Genomic DNA, 23,524 nt, shown 5'->3' with positions numbered 1-23,524 from the left:
TTCCGTTTGCCTCAACATATTCTCCTCATTTCTTAGCACGTCTTGTGGTATTGTTGCAGCGATTATTAGAAAATTGTTGCCATAGTGCTGTGATTAGATGGTTAAACCTTGGAAGTCTGCTTACCATATTCGAAAGATATGGTAATGAAACGATGGTTCAAAATTTTAATTTGTTATCAAACCTATCCTTGCCGACGAAGCAAAATATATTTATATATATACACCTAAATGATAACTGGTAGTTAAGGATTGGTCTATTACACTATCCTGTTGATGCCTGATTTTCAAAATTTTTTAAAGTTTTTCTGTAATTTGAACCATGTAGAAAATAGTATTTATACAGCTGATCTTGACTTGCTTGAAGTTAAAATACAGTATTGGTTGTTATTGTAGTATGGTCTTAGGAGGTTGGACTTGTCAGTATTAATTGTGTTGATGCATTGTGCTTACAGTAGTCGTATTGTTCGAGTGTCAGCCATACTCCATTTCGAGAATTTTACACGGGAAACCTATTATTAAGTCCCAATTATAATTATATAGGGTATCTACACTTAATTATAAAATTTGACAATATTTAGCATATCATAGCAAATAATAAAAAAAAGTAATTGATAGATTCCAATCTTCACCATTTTGGGCTCTAATCTTTCCAATTTCCTCTCCTTGTCTTTTCATCAAACAGAGTCAAAGTTGTGAACTCCACCTAAAGCTCCATTGATAACCATTAAAATCTTTGAATTTTGACTTTAAAAATCGGATTTGCAAAATTGTTATTTGTTTGGATTGAGTGTTGTTGCAAATATTTAGAATATCCTTTGGAGTTTATATGTCACTTTTGAGTAGTTTGGTGTATATCAGAATTGATTTTGATTGGAATTTCATATTGAAACTTGAAGAGGAAGAGCAACTAGCTGTACATACTTTGTACGTTGGGTTTATCTTATTTGTGTGTGTAGCATCCTTCGGGAGGATGCCACTTACGAAACAAAAGCTAATTTCACACTTATAACGTTCAGAAGAATTTATATCAAAAGATATCCACAATAATTTAGTGGCGGAAATAGGCCCATGCGAAAAAGGTTTAAAAGTGCGACATTTTCTTTCTTAACAAAACACTTTGTAACATCCCTGGAAGAAATACAATATCAGAGTATCAATTTAATATGGTTGCACCCTTCTTGAATAATCAAAATGTTGAAGCAACTTCCTAATGAAATTATATTTCCATTCAGCACCATTGCAGGTTCATATTATACACGAATTTCAAACGTGTGAATATCAAAAGAAAACTAGTCTCCTCCTTGGTACATAATTACAAGACAAATGTAAATTTAGTACATGTCATGACTTGGGTTGAAAGCACACCCTAAAATAGCAAAACAAGTCACCAAGTTCAAGTTACAAGCATATGGTCTTGTGTCCAACAAGCCTCCAAAATCACATACATAAGTGTGACATATGAATCATATACAAGTCCCCAAAAATTTACAAGACCTAGATGCATATGCAAATGTGATCTTCACTAAAGCTCCCAAAAAGTCTACTCCAAATGGCCATCTTCATATCTCTTCCCGTACATTACCTACGATAGAAAACAACTATAGCTAAGCATAAGGCTTAGTGGTGTATAAACTTTGGGCTTAGAGCCATTAGATTCTCCAATTCCCTTAGCAATCATAGGAGCTCAATGAGATAAAAATAAATCAAGTAAACAAGTAGATCAAAAGTATCAAATATCAAACCTTGAAGAGTTTCAAAATATCGATATCAATACTCGAAGGCTCAAGTGTCAAGAAAGCTTATAATTCGATTCAAGAGAATTTGTCAAATAACTAAATTCGTCCAATAAGTACATCATGCCATCACACTAAGCACAATCAATATCAAGATGGACCGAAGTCCCAAATCAAGTAGGGTCGAAACCCAATAATCAAGAGAATCAAGAACTGTCACGACCCACGCAGTGAGTCGCAACGAGTGCCTGATCTCTAGTGACCAAACACCGCTATATTGTACCTGGATAACACTTAATAGCAAGGGCCTATAAATAACTCAATCTGAACTATACTAACTCAAGAAAGGATAACATCATGAACTCTGTACCATCAGGATATATATATATATATATATATATATATATATATATATATATATATATATATATATATATATATGAACTAGAAGAATGGTGCAAGCCGACTAGGCCGCTACATTTGCTGTACAAAAAAGAATAGTAGCCGACAAGGCTACGTCACATGTCATCTACATACAATCGTCTACAGACCTTTACTGGAGTATAAAGCTATAAAAAGGACGGGACAGAGCCCCGTCATACCCATATACATGCATCTCAAAAAAAATATAGCATACCAAAGTAAATTGCAGCTCCGGATCAAGTGGAGCGCACCGACCACCGCTAGATAAAAGTCCTACTGAGCTGGACCGCCTGTCTGCCTATCTGAACCTGCGGGCATGAACGCAGCGCCCCGAGTAATAGGGGAGTCAGTACGGGTAATGTATTGAGTATGTAAGGCACAAGAGTAACATATACATAAGAGTCATGAAAGAAATCTGAAACTCAAAGGCCAAGTCGTCTATCTGAATACATCTGCACATCTGAAAATATCTGTATAAATCCGTAAAATTGAAAATGACTCCGAGGGCGTATGATATGCATGTTCTCTATGAAAATCATGTATATACATGTAGGTCATAGTGCTGAGGAACGATCAACCCGATCTATATCTCATATCCCCTCGGCCTCACTATGGCCATCATCAATATCATCATCACTGTGCACCAGCTGATCAGGTGATAATGCGTATATAACACCTATCATTTTTCCCCCTCATATCCTATATATACATATAATATTCGCGTATATAGCTCCTTCTGATCATAGGTCAATGTGCATAAATATATATATGAATGCAATGCATGAATCAACTGAATACATAGAACTCTCGAAATGACATAAGGTCGTACTACCTCTGATGGACATCTTTGAGCTAATATCATCAATATAAGAAATCTTAAGACCCATGAACAGAAGGAACAATCATAAACGGGGTATAGGAACATCAAAGACTGAAGTACTCCTAATGCTTCTAAGAGTAGAGTAATATGAAAGCTCGTTTACCCGCTTGTTAGTTCATCGATTTGTCTAGAGAGGGTGTAGCCCAAAGTGGACTCTACCAGAAAGTCAAGATGCTGTATAGGCAACTGGCCTTAGAGTAGTGTATCGAACTAAAGGACATGAGCGCCCATAATCATTGACGAAGAGGAAGGCTCCCCTTTATTTGAATACCCACCTACGGCTTTGATTGTTATTACTTTTGCAGGAGCTATGACGTCATTCCTTGCGGCAACCACTAGAATATTACAGAATGATCTAAAGAGGGCCAATGCTAAAATGAAAGAAAGAATATATTCGCTTCTCAAGCTAACTATGCTAATATCCCGAGCTTGACAAATCTATATACAAGACCAAGTATCAATTATTAGACTAGAACGTATTCATATACCAACCTTAATCTAGTTTATAACTTAACGAAACTCAGGCAGCATCTCCTTTGTAGAGTTAATAATTCCTCCACTTCCAATTCAACCCAAACACCAACAACAACAATATCAATACTCACATATCAAATATAATCAAATCTATCCCAAAGCATTCCTCAAGACGGCGCTTAACCATAACTTTACCCTTATTCAACTTACCACTTCCTTAACTATATTTCTTTTACTTAAAATCACCAAAACTCTTGATAATAAACTCAAACACAAAGGTAGGAATCATATACATACCTTGAAGAGACTAGAATACCAAGAATCCACTCCAACTCAAACTTCTAAGCTCACAACTTCAATGAAACCCTAGGAGCAACCTTCTTCTTCACTAGCTTGGGATTTTTACGGGTTCAGATCTTACTAAAACTCCTCCAATTTGATGGAAAATGTTGAGGGTGAATATATTAGGGGTTTCTCAGGTTCGGAGGATGAAAATAATGAGGATAAAACGTGAAATACATTTATATAGAAGTAGAACAAAAGGGTTCCAGTGGTGCGGTTCGACGAGCAGGTCGACGGCTCGTCGACTGTCCTTCGACTTGCACTGTCAATCAGCCACTAGAGATTCAAAGATGGTGGCGTGTCAACGGCGTGGGTTGACACCACCGCCGACACGTGGACGGTCCGTCAAAGGGGACTGGTTTCTTGCTAGTTCCCTGAGTCTTTCCGGCTCACGGCGATTCAGTTCGTTTAGCTTCTAATCCTATCGAATTGCAAAGAACACATGCTTGTACTTCGTTACACGGAGTAAGACACTTGATTTCACAAAACTCGGGTACGGGTCTCCATTCTAAGGGAATACTCAACTAGGAAACCATGGGCTTTCTTACGATAAAAACGAGAGGCGTAACAAGAACCATAGTAAAGATGGCTTTCTAGTTCGTACTTAACATGGAGAAGTTCCATAACTAAGACGAACCACAAATCCAAAGTCAAGATGGCATAAGATCCGAGTCAAGAGACATGTCGATATCGGTGACAAAGTCACAGCAACAAGAATGCAAAATGATCAAGCAATTCGTACAAGTGGGCGATTTAGCGAATATTTTGCAATACTTGAGATAATAACCATACAATGATATAAGATGAAGAGAAAGGAAACAACACATCAAGATACTTCAAAAATCCCAAAAAATAAAGATATTCCAAGTTCAAGATTATACACAAACCTTGGCGTTTTACCACCCAACAAGTTCTACCACAACTCGAGGAGTTCAAATCGTCTACGCTATAGACCAACCAAAGTCCACTTCGTCAAACAATTCCTCTTAGCTTGTATAAGAGTATATATACCTTAAATACACAATCAGATATCTATTTAAGTTCAATGGTTTCAGCACGTCGAAACTAACCATGATATCAGTGAAAATCACCCTAAACTATCAAAACAGAAATTCTGGACAATACTACTGTCTTGTAGTGTGGCTCAGTTTCAAAGGGGTAAATGGCAAAAATAGACTTTGTGGCCTTAATGAAAGTTGTAGATATATGTCTTGGGATTTCAGATAAATTTTAATCACTCCTATAGCAGTTTTGTGCTATAAGATATGCTCAAAATACTAACAGTAGTACATGTAGGGTTTGCAAAACAGAAATCTGGGCAGCACCTGCCCTGTACTTCATCACCCCTTTTCGAGTAAATACAAGCAAAGCTAGGTTTTGGAGCCTGAACGAAAGTTGTAGGGATATGAAATAGCTTTCTAGAACAACTTGGATCACTTAAAACTAAATTTTATACAAGGAAATATGCTAAAAACACTAACAACTGTCCAATTCAAAATGGGTTTTGTAACTTACCTCAATCGTGTGGAGTTGTTTGTGGCTCAACCAAAATAAGTCTTGATGATTGATTTAGTGGGAGAATTTGATGAGTGGAGAGGGGTTTTGGGGTTTTATTTTCTTGGAGAAAACGAAATTGGGGTGGTAGAGAGGATATGAGCCAAAAGGTATATATGTCCTTGGATAAGGATGGAAAAAAAAAAAAAAAAGAATGCCCAAACTTTTATATATATATCTATTGTATTTCATAATAAATTTATCAAGAGGATGATAAGTGGTAAACATAACAACATCACGAAACTTCCTTGTAAATATTAACACAATCTAAAGTAAGCAATTTTCATATATCGTCAAATTCACGTAGGGAGTGCGAAGTAAATATATCTTTACTATAAAGATATGATCAATCGAAAATTCAAGTATTTTTTTTTTTTTTGGGGTGTTACAGTATGTCCAGTATATTAATGGACATAAAGTTTCATACACAACAACATACCCAATATATTTCCATAGATGGGGTCTGGAAGGGTAGAGCGTACACAAATATTACCCCTACCCTCTTGGACATACAGAGACAATTGTATGTTTTTTGCATGAATGTATAAACATATTGTTACATTTTGAAAAACAATTCTTTTCGCTAAAGCTAGATAATTAGACCCCTAAGTAGGCGTTTGGACATGTGATTTCATATCATGATTTCAAGTCATGAGATGAAATCAGCGTTTCAACATGCGATTTCATCTCATGAGATGATGAAATCCCAAATCATCCGAAAAGACATTATTTGGGATTTCAAATCGTGATTTCAAAATTTTTAAATGTAAAACTTGACCCATAAGTTGGTAGATATTTTTAACAATTACTCTCACCAATCATTTACCAATCTCATTAATTTCTACCAACCGTTATTTATGTTCGTACTATGCGGGAGGATTATATTAAAGAGTAGTTACATTACTATTCATGTTAAATTTTCCTTTTTATTGAACTAAAGTTTGATCAATTGAGTTGTATTTTTTAGAGGCCTTTCAGCAGCGTATTAATTTTGTTATGAACTATGACTTGCTCATTTGGTAAAATTGTATAAGAACAGGGAAAGTTGATAGTTTTCACAACTTGTGAGGTTTTTATGTCTATAAAAAAAAATACAAACTTAAAAAATCCAAATTGCATGTCCAAACATGAATTCATCTCATGATTTCAAATCATGTCCAAACGGCTCCTTAATTTACATCTTTAGGTAAAAGTCCCGTTCTTAAAAGAAAACACAAAATCCAAGACATCATATCTGCAATTCATGTAAGAGCATTAGACTGCATATACGGATTTCAGTAACTCGTCTGCATCTAATCGTCGTTCTTTAGTTCTAAACATAATCTAGTTGACATACTTTAATTCAACTTATGGTTCTGATGAAGCTAATTTGGCTTGGCCAATTTAAATGTAGTTATAGTCATTTCAGTAAAATAATGTATGGTACTAAATTCCTAATTGAATTTAAAGTTTGAATACAACACGATGCAGTAACATGGAATATGCTAATAGTTAAAGCAAATTTATTACATTATCCGTCCGGTAAAACACTTGAATTAACCCCCATAATCTCAACATGATAGGAAAAATTGGGCACATTTTCCACATGGTTAGTACAAAGCAAAATCCAAATATTTGCAGAATAACTTGAAATCGCTTCTCCCTATGCTTCAAACGGGAATGTTCCTCACAAAATCTTCAGTGATTTAACTCTAATTTATAATCTTTTATCCTGCAAAAAGCTAAACAAATAACAAATTATTCATGAGAAACATCGTCTGGGAGCACACTCAATAGGAAGCAACCAATTACATTAATGTAGATGTCCAATTCCAGTGGAAGTACAATTAAAAAGAAAACTGCCTATCCATTAAGGCAGACATTACCAACCGTAGAAAGCACTAATCTGGACACAAGAATTACAAACATCAAGACCACGTACCGAGAAATGACTTTTTGCGTATAATATCTGTACCTCAAATATTTCTATTTTAAGGAATGAACTACAAATCCAAGATTATTGTTCGAAGCTTTCTTTTAACTTTCTGGTTTTTGTCGCATCGGGACCAACTCAAACAGACTTTCCCTTATCTATGAATTTATTTCAGAGCCGATGAGACAGCTTACATTCATTCAGCATGCATTCACCTCCCCGAACTATATTCTTAAGAATTAGACCCTCTTGTAAAAATGACAAAATGAAAGAACAAACCTAGAGTCCAATTACATCCTGAAAGCTTGATACACAACAAACCCGCTAACAGGACAAAATGTCTAGAATAACAATGCAAGCAAGCGCTTTACTTAGAAACCCACAAAGCACAGTGTGCACCCAAGTCTTCACTGTATATAATCAGGCCAAGTCTGATTATCACAATATAAATCAGAACATGTAGAATTTTGACATCTTTCTTTCATTTTCTTGTTCCCCCTTACCTGAGAAGTCATTTCTACTTCTCCCATTTTGTGCCTAAGCTCCTAGATTAGGATTATAGCATCCAATTTCTCCTTTCTGCCCCATTTTAAAAAGTTATCCCTATCTTGAGATGGGATAAACTATACTTGTTTGATTTTCCTAGGAGAGTCACAACAATGAAACATGTCTTGATGGAATATTCAAGCCAATTCCACTAACTAGCTCAAACTCCCAGCTTGAGCACTCAATGATAGGGATGGAACTACCCCCAAATAAGTCGAGCTATAATGATCCATGACCTTCCCTAGAAAAGTAAAAATTCTCTCTCAACCTCATTAATTAACTGGTCAATTCACTATGCTAGGCAAAGTGCAATTTAACTTTTGCTCTCATGCAGTCAAGTTTATAACTGATATCTGACTATATATATCTATAAATATATGACTATATAATATATGTCTATGTGTGTGCATATTTCATTGCATCTAGGGGTGTACATGGACCGGGTTGGTTTGGGTTTTTCAAATACCAAACCAAACCAATTACGTCGGGTTTTTAAATCGATAAACCAAACCAAACCAAACCAATAAAAGTCGGGTTTTTCGACTTTGAGTTTTTCGTTTTTCTCGGTTTTTTTTTCCCGAAAAATCTTCATACAAAATATAACTTTTATGTCAAATATTTCTTTAGTCCTAGTAAGATACAACTATATAATTAAGGTGTTTCTTAAGAAAATAAAATTAAAAAAAAAAAGTGAAAATGAGTTATGACATTTTAATAAAATATTTAACAAAAAAATAATGAAATAGCATAAAATAAATATTGCTAATTAATAAGGCATAATGAAAATGATCATCATCTAAAAATACTAAGTCATACTAAAATAAGTACGGCTAATAAGTATTAATTACATGACAGAGAAAAAAAAAAGTTATGTATTTTTATTGTCTAAATTAACAATGCAAAACTAAAAGAATAGATATTCAACATTATTGTCATTCTTAGTGTTAGGATTGAATTACTTTTGTTATACGCATTAGTATTGATTTGGTTTTGGTTTGGACTTTATTTGAGTTACTAACATCTATAAGTTATAAAACTTATTGGAACATTCAAAATTCTAATTCCAAGCGTGAAATAATATGTTAAAAGACAAAAACTATGAAAAAACTTAAGAAATATTTATAAATTACATTATAAGTAAATCTTTTATGTATAAATATATTAAAAATTTGTATACATGTAATGTCGGGTTGGTTTGATTCGGTTTGACTTTTTTTAGTTGAACCAAACCAAACCGATTATGGTTGATTTTTTTTTTTTTTCTAATACCAAACCAAGTCAAACCAAACCACTAGTCGGGTTTTTTTCTCGGTTTGATTCGGATTGTCGGTTTGGTGTGATTTGTCAGTTTTCTTTGTACACCCCTAATTGCATCCACCATCAAGTGAATGCTGGAGTGTGCATTACAAAAAGTAAAAACTAAAATCCCTTAATGTACATTTGAGGAATTGAAGAAGTCTAGTAGGCTGTCTAGCTCAATTACATATCAAGTTCTTACAATAAAAAGCCAATAGGGAAATGCATCTTTTTTCACTCTATATACACTCATATTTTCCTTCAAACAAGTTAATAGATTTTTATAGTCTAACTTAAAGTTCAGAAGCTTAAAATTGCGGAAATGAGGATGTTGCGATGAATGTGCGGGCATACTAAGAGAGATAGGATTAGAAATGAAGATATAGGGGACAAAATGGGAGTGGCCTCGGTGCATGATAAGATGCGGGAAACGAGGCTGAGATGGTTTGATCATGTGCAGAGGAGATGCACGGATGCCCCAGTGCAGAGGTATGAGATGTTGGCTATGAATGGTTTCAGGAGAGGTAGAGGCATGCCGAAGAAGTACTGGGGAAAAGTGATTAGACAGGACATGGCGAAGGTCCAGCTTACTGAGGACATGACCTTAGATAGGAGGCTATGGAGGACATGGTTAGGGTAGAAGGGTAGTAGGTAGTCGTGCGTTGCCCTACTTAGTAGGTCCATAGTAGTAGGCGCAGTATTACTTGTATAGTTTCTTGCCCTTCGACTTTTGGTACATGCTGTTATTTCTTGCACTGCGATTAGTGTATTCATTTGTATATTGACTGTAGTTACTGCCTTTTACATATTTATCTGTGGTAGCTACTGCTTCTTTTTTTCCACGCTACTTTATCATGGCTTTTTCGCTCTCGATATTTTCATTTAATACTGCTTTGATCTACTTGTCCGTATTTTTGTCAAACTTTTTCTTGAGGCAAGGGTCTTTCGGAAACAACCTCTCTACATTCCGAGGTAGAGGTAAGGGTCTGCGTACACTTACCCTCCTCAGACCCCCACATTGTGGGATTTCACTATGTATGTTGTTGTTGTTGTAGTCTAACTTAAGCTTGATCAAAGCAGGATAGCCTTGGCACAACGGTAAGAGCCATCATGTGACCAGCATATCACATGTTCAATCCATGGAAACCTCTTGCAAACATGCAAGCTAAAGTTGCGTATAATCCGTGTTGTCAAAGGGAGCTTAAAGTGCGCTTAAGCCCTGAAGCGAGGCTAAAAACATGTTGAGCACTTCACCTCGCTTAATGTGCACTTCAATGTCATCATCAAGGCTTTAAGACATACTTTTCCTTGCCAATAAGCATTTCTCGAAGAGGCAACAATTAATATTTCACTTTATTGCTATTTTTTTCCAATTTCTTCATCCATATATTTGTTATTCATGCTTATAATTATTAGTCTTGGACTAAACACATATATCTGTATTTTTCTCCATTTGCGCCTTTTTGCATTAAAACCCACACTTAATTTGCGCTTTGCTTAAAGCCCCAACGGACCTTAGAGCCTTTTTGCACTTTTGATAACATTGCGTATAATAGATCCAATGTGGTCCGCCTTTCCCTGGACCTCCCGGACCCCGCGTCTAGCGGGTTCTTGGCGCACTGGGTTGCACTTTTAAGTTTGATAAAGAAATTCAACCTTATTTAAAAAAATGAGCTTAAATCAAGATGAATTTGGTTTATGGCTGGGCTTTGGGTACATTGGGAGTTCGAGACTAGCTCAAATCAAAAGCTTCCTAATTGTGTTGTTCTTTTAGAGCTGTACAAGACAGCTCCTGAGCTGTTTAGAATTATCCACCCCTGCAAACACAATACCCTGAGTATCCTAGAGATTTGCAATTGCACAGCATATACATGTATACACACACATGCATTTGTATAAAAAGTTTGTTAGAGCATGAGACCTTCTGTAAAAATGAAAAAAATGATCACTAAAAGACCATCCTAGCGTCAGGATCATCCTAGAGCCACAATCACACCCTAAAAGGATGATGTACAAATGAACCCTCATTAAACACTGCAAAAAAGAGCAAATGTCTAGAATAATTATTTATTACAGCAAGTGTCTTCATCAGACACCAGCAAAGCATTGTGTGCACTGGGATCTATATCAAACTTGTGCTTTTTCATCCAACTTTAACGGTAATAATCTCATCCCAATCAAAAATAAAAAAAAAATCTCATCCCAATCATTAAGGCGAGATCAGTTACTTGTTTCATCTATTTTCATCCAAATTCTAGGACAATGAAACATGACTAAATGGATTATTCTTACCAAAACACTTCAATAACTAGCCTCATCTTCCACGGCCAGCACTAAACTTCCCCCACAATTGATTACTAGATTTTCCCTTTGCCTATACCTAGGTAAGACTATTATGATCCCCTGGTCTACCCTAGGGAAGTACAATCATACTTAACCTCACTGATTAAGCAAAAGGATATTTTACTAGCTTCTAGACCAAGTACAATTCTGTTTTGCTCGCTCGCATGCTTGCAATTGATTCTAGCACTAAAGTAACACATTTACTCTCACTACCTTTTACCACATCATTAACTTTGTGTAATCACATTGCTGGCACATGTTATTTTCTATATAGGTTTCACACCAGGGTACTAAGACACAGGGCAGGAAGTTCTCTACATTCTTCTCATGGACCTGACCAAAAAACAAAAGGGCAGGAATATAAGTTTTTTTGAGAAAAATTATCATTTTCTGTTATCAACATTAAGTGAGCTGACTGAAAATACAAATCTGTTCAGCATAATATGAGTAGAATGATAACAAAAGATGTCAATGATTTAGATTTCTGACTTTGCCGAGTTAGTGGACATTTTTAACCTTCTTTTGGTAGCGAGGACAGAGGCTGAATGAGCAGATTACCACAAGTCCATCTTGTGGATTTTTGCTAAAAATTCTGTTAGCCTGCTTACGCAAAGGCAGTGATAGGAATCTACCATACCTAGAGGACCAAGAAGTCACACTTCAAATATGGAGAAAGTGCAAGCAAATATGAGGGGATTTTGACAAGCATATGACAATTTGGTATGTGATAAACGGGAACTCGGCAACTTCCTTAGTTTTTAGGCATTTCAGTTTAAGCGCATGAGGACGAGGCCTTAACCCTAATTGTCAAAATAGAAAAGAACTATAAGGGGAGGATGATAAAACCCTCCCAACTGCTACAAAATCTCATCATAAAGAAGAATATATTGGAATTAAAGAGATTGATATGTTCAATAAGCTGTAATGGGAGAAAGGTGAATTTCCATAATAAGAAGAAGAGAGCGAAGATACGTAAAGCATAAAAGATATTCAGCAAAATAGAGGAGAATTAGGCTATAAGATATAACAAAATCTAGGAGAGGCCATGCCGTGGAGAGAAAGGGAAGAAGGAACAGATAGGGGAAAGGCAAGAGAGTTGGAAGACTGAGTACATCGCTTAAACACAACCAGAATTTGTTAGAAGAATAGGATTCTCCAGTATCAATTGGATGTAACATATTGGAATAATTGGGGAAGTTTACATGAGTGAAAGTAGTTTTTTGAGGTGTACCCCTTTTTATACTATATGTCTAGTTAGAGTATGATTTTGCGTTTTAGGTTTACAGTTAGTTGAACTTGTTTACATGTCAAATGTACTCTCTAGTTGTATACGCTAGCTTCATGCATTAGAGTAATATTACTTTGACAGTTTGACTTATAAAGAAACCATCCCCACTTCCAAATCAAATCAAGGAAAAAAAATCTGATCAGATCAGTGTCATAATTGATTACTTTCTGCAAAGGTTCGTGCAAAAGTGACACCACAATTTTCATAATATAAAAAGGGCAGCCTGGTGCACTAAGTTCCTGCTATGCATCCCCATTTCTGCAAGAGGCTGTTTCCATAATATGCTACTACTATAATCTGATGGCATTTACATACATAAAAAGGAACCATATTAAAGTAGGCCAGCTGAATAATCTCTATTTCGACGTACCTGCGCATCAGCCCCTAAGCGAAATGTTGTCAGTCTCATCCTCATCTTGATCGTCATCATTTTCATCGTCCTCCCTTATTTTAGCAATTTCGGCCTGCGCCCTGTCAACAATCTGCTTTTTCTGCAACTCCAAGTCCCTCTGGAAATCCCTTCTCATTTTCTCCAACTCCATCATCTGTTTCCTCTTACTATTCTCAATCTTCTCATATATCAGCCCAAACCTTTGAATCGAATCCGCTAACAACTTAGCCGATTCGTCATCACCACCCGAACCCTCCTCCTTTTCCTCATCCTCTTCATTATCCTCAGCATCCGATCCTGCTGGACTATCCCTCATCTCATCCAACACGTTCGACTTATCCAAATACATTCGTGGGTCCATAAACACATACTCACCCGAATCGAGCCCACAACCCAATCCACAATGCCCTTTCATCCTCAAATTCATCAACATATCCATTTTCTTGAAAAATGGCCACTTACTATAAAACCCCCCAACTCCATTTTTCTCCATTTTAGTTATCTCCTTCTTGTACTTCTTTTTCAACACATCTAATTGATTCCTACATTCAATTTCAGTCTTGTCAGCACCAATCATTTCAGTTACTTTCTCAGCAACTTCACTCCAATCTTCAGCACGTAAACTCCTTCGACCCAACTCCAAATACCTCTCACCCCACACTTCTAACAACACATAACTCTCTTCTTCATTCCACATACCATGACGAGGGGCAAATTCGTAATTTGAGACTAAAGTTTCAAGCTTTCTCTTCTTTCTGTTGTGAAAAGAAGTAGTATTATTATTATCATAGCCATTTGTTTCTCCACTGCTAAATTCTTCTTGGTTTTCTTCTTCTTCTTCTTCTTCTTCATCTTCATCGGATTCATCATCATCGTTGTAATATTGAAATTGATTGTTATAGGGATATCTTGGATAAGAAGAAGAAGTAGGGTTTCGAATTGGGCGAGTTGGTCGAAGAGAAGAAGTGTAGGGTCTTGAAGGGTACCCAGTTTCATCATCAGAATCATCCATATTTACGACAAAGGTGACTATCAAAGTGAAATTTAGCTAGGATTTAAGGTGAATTGCAGTGAGAAATCCCTGCCTTAGGGTTTCTACAAGGATGGCGTCGGTTTGATGGAGATATGCATTGAGGGGTTTCAGATGAATTTCTCCCGCGTTGCAACTTTGACTGCAGCTTGCTCCCCCTGCCACGTACGAGTCCGGAACCAAAATGACCTAAAAAAAAAAAATTTTTGAATCAAAATAACTCAACAAAAAAAAAAAAAAAAAGGTGACACAATTACCTTTATCGTCGTAATTTACTGTGCTAAAGGACTTAACTGTAACGGCGACGTTAACTCCTTTAGCGCAGTACATTTCTGCGCTAAAGGGTCCCTTTTTTTTTTCTCTTTTTGGTTAACTCATCTTTCTTTACACATTTTAATGTACTTTAGCCATAGATTAATCATGCTTGGGACCCCGAAACTTCAATATTTTATATAGAATCCTACTTATTTTTGTGCGATTAATAACGTAGGCTCAATACATCAAGGATAAACAAAACTTCGGATTCCCATTTTTGTAGTTGAAAAGTGCTCGAACTCCATTTTTGTTTGAAGACTTGGTATCATTAGCTTTAAGTTATAACAAGATTTAGGGTTTAGGTTTAGTGTGCTATTTTTTAGTCAAAATTGCAGCATTCATCTCAATCTCAAAATAATTTGTCACGACCCGACTAGGGGCTATGACGAGTACACGGAGCTAACCACCGAGCACCACTCATTCTATTACTCATCGTACTCACCCTGTGTTCATTCATTATTCTCACTATTATAATCATAGGAAAACCATTTTCACTTTGAAACATATTTACCTTTATATACATAAGCCCTTCGGCTATTAAAATGATACATACAATAAGGACATCATGAGACCATACTACCCACACACACGTATCTACGAGTCTCTACTAGAGTATTAGACATATGGACGGGACAGGACCCTGTCGTGCCCAAAACATATATATACACAAAATAATAAATCAATGGCACTTCCGGAACAATGGGGTGCTCTCAAAGTCTGCCGATAGCCCCTACGAATCTGGGTCACCTCTCTGTCTACCTGTGGGCATGAACACAGCGTCCAAAGAAAAGTACGTCAGTACGAGCATTGTACTGAGTATGTAAGGCATAAACAATAATGATACATCAATGAAATAGGGAGACATCAAAAGAAGAACAACCTGTAACTGACTGTCAATCATGATAGAAATAATGCACGCTGACTTACTTCGTAAACATCATCATATCATGTATGCATATATATGTATATAAGCTGTCCGACCATATATGTACGGTGTGATCATCATTAGCCCGCGTCCAGGCCTCCCGCGTCCGGGGTAACCATCTCATGTCGCCCACTAGTGGTGTCTGCCCATGCCATCTAGACATGGTGTATATGCTGCCCGCCTTAGCGGTGTCTGCCCGGCCATATAGGCATGGTGTAATATCATCATCATGTACTCATCATAATGCATGCATAGGAACTCAAAGTTAACTATATTTTATCGGGGTGACATAAGGCCGTGAACCCCCGATTCCATTATGGAGTTTCATAAGCATTCTGCCTCACCTTGGAGAAATTAGCATATATAAGGTGAGTGTAGCACAAAGAATGACATCAATTAATCATAATTAGGATCATTAGCTTGTAGAAGCATCATATCATGAACTTTAGAATCTTTAGACTTAAGCTCATCATCATCATTATCATACTCATACTGTATCTCTTATCTTTATCTCATATGAGGATCTTCATGCACATAGACTCATAATTTCCGGAATGTGAGAAGGTCATGGAGAATAAAGAAAAATCATGTCATAAGATTCATGCCTTAGAAAGGAAGGGACTAGCCTCACGTACCTTTTTGTTTAGCTACACTATTGCTTGAACGTTCTCCTTCAATGCTCACGTTTCTACCTTCAAGAGAGTTCGTATCAACATTAGATAATCGATAGCTTAGCATACTTGACTAAAGCTAGAGAAAATTGGCAGCATTTCCTTTGTTTATACAATTTTCCCCATATCATATATCAACTTCCAAACGTCTATAATGACATTCACAACATCATAAGCAACAATCATCATACACCTATATTATCCACATTTCCCAAATTTCACTTCAATTCACCCATAACCATGGTCTTAGTACACTATTGCATTTACTCATAATATAAAGTTTATCCCATGTTCTTAATATCGTTTATAAGATAATTATGATCACAACATATCAAGAATCATGACTTATTCCAAACTACAACTAAAAAATGTCACTATTCTCACATTCATGACCCATTTTCTATCTCCTTCTACAATCTAAGTCTTTCAACCTCTCAATACTTTAAACAACATGGAATGATCATAAAATTTACCTTTGATTGAGTAGGAATGATCTTGGGGTGGAAACACTTCACTTGAAGAAAACCCTAGCTTCCACTTCCAAGAGAATTCTTGTCTTGGATGAACCCTAGTGAGCTTCTCACACTTGATTCACTTGGATTTATGATGTTGATTTCCCCTTGTATTCTTGAAGAGGAAATATATAGAACCCTTTAGAAGCCTTGAGAGAGAGATGGAGAAGTGTGGAAATGAAATTAGTGAAGTGGGAACATGTACTTAGATTTGGAACTTATTCAACCCGTCGGGACTTCCACGGACACTTATACGGTCCGTATAACATTGTACGGCCCGTATAAGTGGTCGTGGTTCACCATCAGGCAAACACACTATCTCTGTTGGGTGTTATACGGACCCTTATACAGACCGTATAAATCGGTCGTATAACCCCATTTCCCTGAGATGATTTTCATCGTTCGTTTGATCGTCAATCCTTATGGAACCTTCTTGACACTTGTTTAACACTTCATTACCAATCTAAGGGTCATTATAACTCTTTCTTACTTGTAGGAACATCGTAGACCCCTCGCACTACGTTGGTCCATCTACTAGGCAACAACATGGAATTTTCCGAGATGTAACATCCTTCCCCCGCTTTAAAAACATTCGTCCTCGAATGTTAAGTTCTCGGTAATTCTACAAAAATTTCGCCAGAGTTTCCCCTGTAACTTGGCGCTATTCCCTGTCACAACAGCCCACAATAAACATGCCTCACAGGGCTATGACACAATAGCAATAAAATTTGGCCACACACGACCCAAAAGCATAAAAAGAAAATATACATACCTCATAATCTTGACATTTCATCTTGGCTCTCTTCCGGGGGTTGGAACAAGTGCAGGTACTTGGACTTCATATTTTCTTCCGCTTCCCAAGTCATCTCTTCTCGATTATTGTTTCTCCATAAAACCTTAACTAAGGCCATTTCTTTGTTTCTAAGCCTCTGTACTTGCCTGTCTAATATGGCAATGGGTACCTCTTCATAAGCCAACTTTCCTGTCACTTGAACGTCATCTACTGGCATAATTCTAGTGGGATCTCCAACACATTTTCGGAGCATTGAGACATTGAAAACTGGATGGACTGCTTCAAGTCCTGAGGGTAAGTCTAATTCATAAGCTACTTGACCCACCTTACGGATAATCTTATAGGGTCTGATATACCGAGGACTCAATTTTGCTTTCGTGCCAAATCTCATCACACCTTTCATTGGTGATACTTTCAGAAATACCCAGTCATCAACTTGAAATTCTAGGTCTCGCCGACGGTTGTCTGCATAGGATTTTTGGCGGCTTTGGGCTGTCAATAATCAATCTCGAATAGCTTTGACCTTTTCCACTGCTTGTTGAATCAATTCTGGGCCTATTAATTGTGTCTCCCCGACTTCAAACCACCTAATTGGGGATCTACACTTTCTTCCGTGTAGAGCTTCATACGGGGTCATTTGAATACTGGAATGATAGCTATTGTTGTAAGAAAACTCAATAAGAGGTAAGTGGTCATCCCAACTACCACCGAAATCTAGAACACATGCTCTTAGCATATCTTCCAAGGTCTGAATGGTACGTTCGACTTGTCCATCAGTTTGCGTATGAAATGCTGTGCTAAGCTTTACTTGAGTACCCAAACCTTCTTGGAAATATTTCCAGAACTTAGCTGTAAATTGTGCTCCTCTGTCAGTAATAATGGATATCGAGACACCATGAAGTCGCACAATCTCCTTAAGATATAACCTTGCATAATCTTCTGCCGAATACGTAGTTTTGACTGGAAGAAAGTGAGCTGATTTCGTGAGTTTGTCCACGATCACCCATATGGAGTCATATTTACTTCGGGAACGAGGTAACCCCACGATAAAATCCATGTTGATCGCTTCCCATTTCCAAGTTGGAATCTCCATTGCTTGCAATAATCCTCCTGGCTTTTGATGCTCGATTTTCACTTGCTGACAATTTGGACATTGAGCTACAAATTCTGCTATGTCTTTCTTCATTCCATCCCACCAATACATTAACTCAAGATCATGATACATCTTTGTTGCACCTGGGTGAATAGAATACCGAGAATAATGAGCTCCTTCTAGAATTCGATGGCGTAATTCTGCAATATTTGGAATACATAGCCTGCCTCAGTATCTAAGAACTCCATCTATAGAAGTTTCAAATGGAGACTTCTCTTTTTCATGAAATGTGTCTCTATAGTGTCTCAACTAAGGATCTTCATATTGACGCTCTTTCACCTCTATGTCCAAGGATGAAACAGTAGGATTATTGATATCAATTCCTGTATTGCCTGAATTAATTAGGCGAATCCCAAGACTAGCTAGCTAGTGGAGTTTCTCCGGAGGAGTCTCACATAGGCTACCCATTGGTCTGCGGCTAAGTGCATCGGCTACTACATTTGCCTTTTCGGGGTGGTATAAAATACTCACATCATAATCTTTCAATAATTCTAACCATCGCCTCTGCCACAGATTTAACTCCTTCTGCTTGAAAATATATTGAAGACTCTTGTGATCTGTGTAAATATTAACGTGAACACCGTACAAGTAATGTCTCCACATCTTTAGTGCATGAATAACTGCAACCAACTCAAGATCATGAGTTGGGTAGTTCTTTTCATGTTTCCGTAACTGCCTCGAAGCATAAGCAATGACCTTACCATGCTGCATTAATACACATCCTAACCCAATACCAGAAGCATCACAGTATACAACATAACCATCTGGCCCTTCTGGGAGCGTCAGGACTGGGGCTGAGGTTAATCTGTCCTTCAACTCTTGGAAGCTTCATTCACAAGCATCATTCCATTGAAATTTAGCTGACTTCTAGGTTAGCTTCGTCAATGGGGCTGAAATAGATGAAAACCCTTCCACGAATCTCCTCTAGTAACCTGCCAATCCCAGAAAACTATGGACTTCCGTGGGGTTGTCGACCTTGGCCAAGTTTTCACAGCTTCAATCTTCTGAGTATCCACTCGAATGCCATCATTTGAAATAACATGACCCAAAAATGTCACATAATTCAGCCAAAACTCGCACTTTGAAAACTTTGCATACAATTCTCGAGTCCAAAGAATTCCAAGAACTATACGTAGATGGTCTGCATGTTCTGATTCTGTCTGAGAGTATACTAGAATATCATCAATGAACACTATCACGAATAGGTCCAAAAGAGGCCTAAATACATTATTCATCAAATTCATAAACACTGCCGGAGCATTAGTTAACCCAAGTGACATCACCCGGAATTCATAATGATCATATCTCGTTCGGAAAGTTGTTTTGGGAATATCTTCTTCTTTAACTCTCACTTGATGATACCCTGACCTTAGGTCTATTTTGGAAAACCACTTGGCACCCTGTAATTGGTCAAACAAATCATCGATTCTCGAAAGAGGATATTTATTCTTTATCGTCAACTTATTCAACTGCCTGTAATCAATACACATTCGTAGGGAACCATCTTTCTTTCGCACAAATAGGACAGGTGCTCCCCATGGTGATGAACTAGGCCTAATAAACCCCTTCTCAAGCAAATCCTTCAATTGTGCCTTTAGCTCTTTCAATTCTGCAGGAACCATTCGGTAAGAAGGGATAGAGATAGGCTTGGTATCCAGCAACACATCAATAGCGAAATCAATCTCTCTTTCTGGAGGAAGACCTGGGAGTTCATCTGGAAACACATCCGGAAATTTGTTCACTATCGGAACGGATTGAAAAGTTGGTGGCTTTGCTTCGGTGTCACGAACACGGACTAGGTGATAAATATAGCCTTTGGCTATCATCTTCCTTACCTTAAGGTAGGAAATAAACCTCTACCTCGTGCAGATGTTGTATTACCCTTCCATTCAAGCACGGGCTCTCCCGAAAATTGAAATCGAACTACTTTCATTCGGCAATCAACATTAGCATAACATGAGGCCAACCAATCCATACCCATAATCACATCAAAATCTAACATTTCCAGCTCAACTAAATCAACTTTAGTCTGGCGGTCACATATCACAATTACACAATTCTTGTATACTTGTCTAGCTATCACGGGATCACCAACCGGAGTAGATACCTCGAGAGGTTTAATTGGCTCGGGTTTCACCCCAATACGACCAGCAATATACGGAGTGATATAAGATAGCGTAGAACCCGAATCTATCAATGCATATACATCATAAGAAAATATGGATAATATACCTGTAACCACATCCGGGGAGGACTCAAGATCCTGACGTCCAACCAAAGCATAAATACGTGGCTGAGTACCACCTGAACTGGACGCTCCCCCTCTGCCTCTACCTCGACCTGCTGGAATCTGGGGAGTCTGCCCTATCGGGCGCACAGAAGAAGAACCAGCCGCTGATCCTGTGGGCTGAACCCAACTCTACCACTTATCTAGGGGTAATCTCGCATCATATGTCCAACCTGGCCACAGGCATAGCAAGCATCTGAACCTCGGCGACACTGACCAGAATGTAACTTACCGCACTGACTACATCGCGGTACTGGTGGTCTCCTCTGACTATAATCACCCCCAAACTGAGGACCTGAGGCTCTCGAACTCTGACCCTGTCCTGAATGAACGGAGCAATCAAATCTCCTTCCTGCAAACCGGGGAGGTGCACTAGTCGCTGACTATCCTGAATGTCTGGAATATGTCTGCCTTGATCCCTCTTTATAGTCGCTACCGACACCCATAGATCTGGCCCTCTTACCTTGCCCTCTATCAATATCACGTTCAACCCCTTTGTGGATGTTGCTGCTCTTCTAAGTTCTGGGCATGGGCCTGAATGCGGGAAATATCCATCCAATCTTGCAATGAAGCCGTTAGATAATCTTTAAACAAATGCGGCCCTAGGCCACTCACAAATCTGTGCACTCTATCTCCCATGTCGGCCACCATGGTCGGAGCATATCTAGCCAATGAATTAAACTGAAGACTATATTCCCGGGCACTCATACTTCCTTGCCTCAGATTTAAGAATCTATCCGCCCTAGCTCGACGGACCTCGGGTGGCAAGTAATGGCGGATAAAGGCATCTACAAACTCTTGCCAAACTGGAGGAGGCACATTCTATTTTCTTGAAGATATCCAATTATTATACCAAAGTACTGCCACATCTCGGAGTCTATAAGACGCCAACTCCACAGATTCAGTTTCGGAGGCATGAATAATCTTTAATGTTCTCAACATTTCATCAATAAAACCTTACGGGTCTTCATCCGGCTTTGACCCAAAGAACTCCGGAGGATTCAAACTCATGAAATCACAGGCTCTAGTACTAACTGCCCTGCCACTTGGACCCGAACTCTGCCGCTGTTCCTGGGCGGCAACCAACTACATCAATAAATGGATAGCTTTGGTCATTTGTTGACCCGAAGCAACTGGTGGAGGAACTGCAGGCATAGGAGCTGAAACCGAAGCACCCTATTGTTCTTCTAAAACAGGAGGAATGGGAGAAGTATTAGATGGGGCCTCATTATGTGATTCACCCTCCTCCATATTCATCGGCGGCTCCCTTTCTACCCTCCATTCTATCGTAGTCCTGCCTTTCTAGGCGGCCGTAGCTTTTCTCTTTACTGGCATTTCTGAAATCGTAACACACTATTAGGGAGGAAAAAATCTTATAACACGGCTCTATCGCACGATTTAGTAAGAAGAAGAACTATCACGACCTAACTAGGGGCCGCGACGGGCACCCGGTGCTAGCCCACCCGGGCACCCCTTAACGTACCTTTTTACACTTACATCTAGGTGAGCCACATATTTAATCATACATTCCTATTCATCAATCATACTAGTCCCATTGGACAACAATGCCTTTTTTTTTTTTATCATCATTGACATCTATGCCATATTAATGTACATAAGCCGACTAGGCTACAAAATGATATACAAAATTTAGGCCGACAAGGCCAAACATATCTAACCATATACACATGTCTACGAGCCTCTAAGGAGAGTGTGTCATATCACATAAGCGGGACAGGACCCCGCTATGCCCATAATTATGTACACAAAAGAATAAGTACCCAAAAGATATAGCTCCGAATGAAATGGAGCTCCGCTATGCAGTCCCCGAGAATGTAGCTATGGATCAAGTCTGTCTCCCTGTGCACCTGCGGGCATGACGCAGCGTCCACAACAAAAGGACGTCAGTACGAAAAATGTACTGAGTATGTAAATCATGATCAATATCAACATAAAAGCATATTATACAACATATGAAATAATATAGGATGGGAGATAGTAATATCATCGTCATAAGTACTTACTTGCCTTTCGTAGGAACTTTCCAATTCTAATGCGTATTTGTGTACATACATCCATATCCGTATTCGTACTCATTTACATTGCGTTCATCGCCGTATTCATATACATAGCCTTATTCATATTCATGTCGTATTCATATTCATACTCATATCTATATCATATACATAATCATATCATATACATAGCATTTGCATAGCGTACCCGACCATGAAGGATCGGTGTTTCATACATACTTGGGCAACCAAGGCTCAAGGTTACACATACTTGGCCCTACCAAGGCTTCAGGGTTACATCTACCTGGCCCTACCAAGGCTTCAGGGTTATCCGTACCATCTGCAGAGGTGTGCGCGCGTTACATAATCGTATACATACTCTACCCGGCCTTATAAGCTTGGGGTCCCATAATAGTCATACATAGATACATATACATAGTAGCTCATAAGCATCTTTATTATTAATATCACCATCATCATCATTATCGTTGGCGTCATCGCTATTACCATTATAGTCATCATCGATATCCTTATCGCTATTATCGTCATTCATTACATCTATCTTTATAGGTTTACTCGTCATATGAGGAACTTAGTACAATCGTAGCATATCAAGAATCGTGAGCTTACTAGCTCGGAAG

General features: G+C 38.0%; 1 protein-coding gene across 2 annotated transcripts; it reads right to left on the bottom strand.

Annotated features, from left to right (window-relative positions):
* Positions 1–6,876: 6,876 nt before the first annotated feature.
* On the bottom strand, positions 6,877–14,389 carry LOC132640827 (trihelix transcription factor ENAP1). 2 transcript variants are annotated; one of them, XM_060357607.1, is made up of 2 exons: positions 13,162–14,389; positions 6,877–7,117 (listed from the first exon to the last, which is right to left on the bottom strand). In XM_060357607.1, exon 1 carries the CDS (start codon positions 14,192–14,194, stop codon positions 13,169–13,171), a length of 1,026 nt encoding a protein of 341 aa, XP_060213590.1. In that variant the 5' UTR covers positions 14,195–14,389; the 3' UTR covers positions 6,877–7,117; positions 13,162–13,168. The 2 variants fall into 2 exon arrangements, with proteins under 2 accessions (XP_060213590.1, XP_060213589.1); XM_060357606.1 differs by having other exon boundaries at positions 6,877–7,127; positions 13,162–14,388.
* Positions 14,390–23,524: the final 9,135 nt, after the last annotated feature.

The sequence above is a fragment of the Lycium barbarum genome, chromosome 5, assembly GCF_019175385.1.
Source record: "Lycium barbarum isolate Lr01 chromosome 5, ASM1917538v2, whole genome shotgun sequence".
Lineage (NCBI taxonomy): Eukaryota > Viridiplantae > Streptophyta > Magnoliopsida > Solanales > Solanaceae > Lycium > Lycium barbarum.
This window is presented reverse-complemented; position numbering and strand designations above follow the sequence as displayed.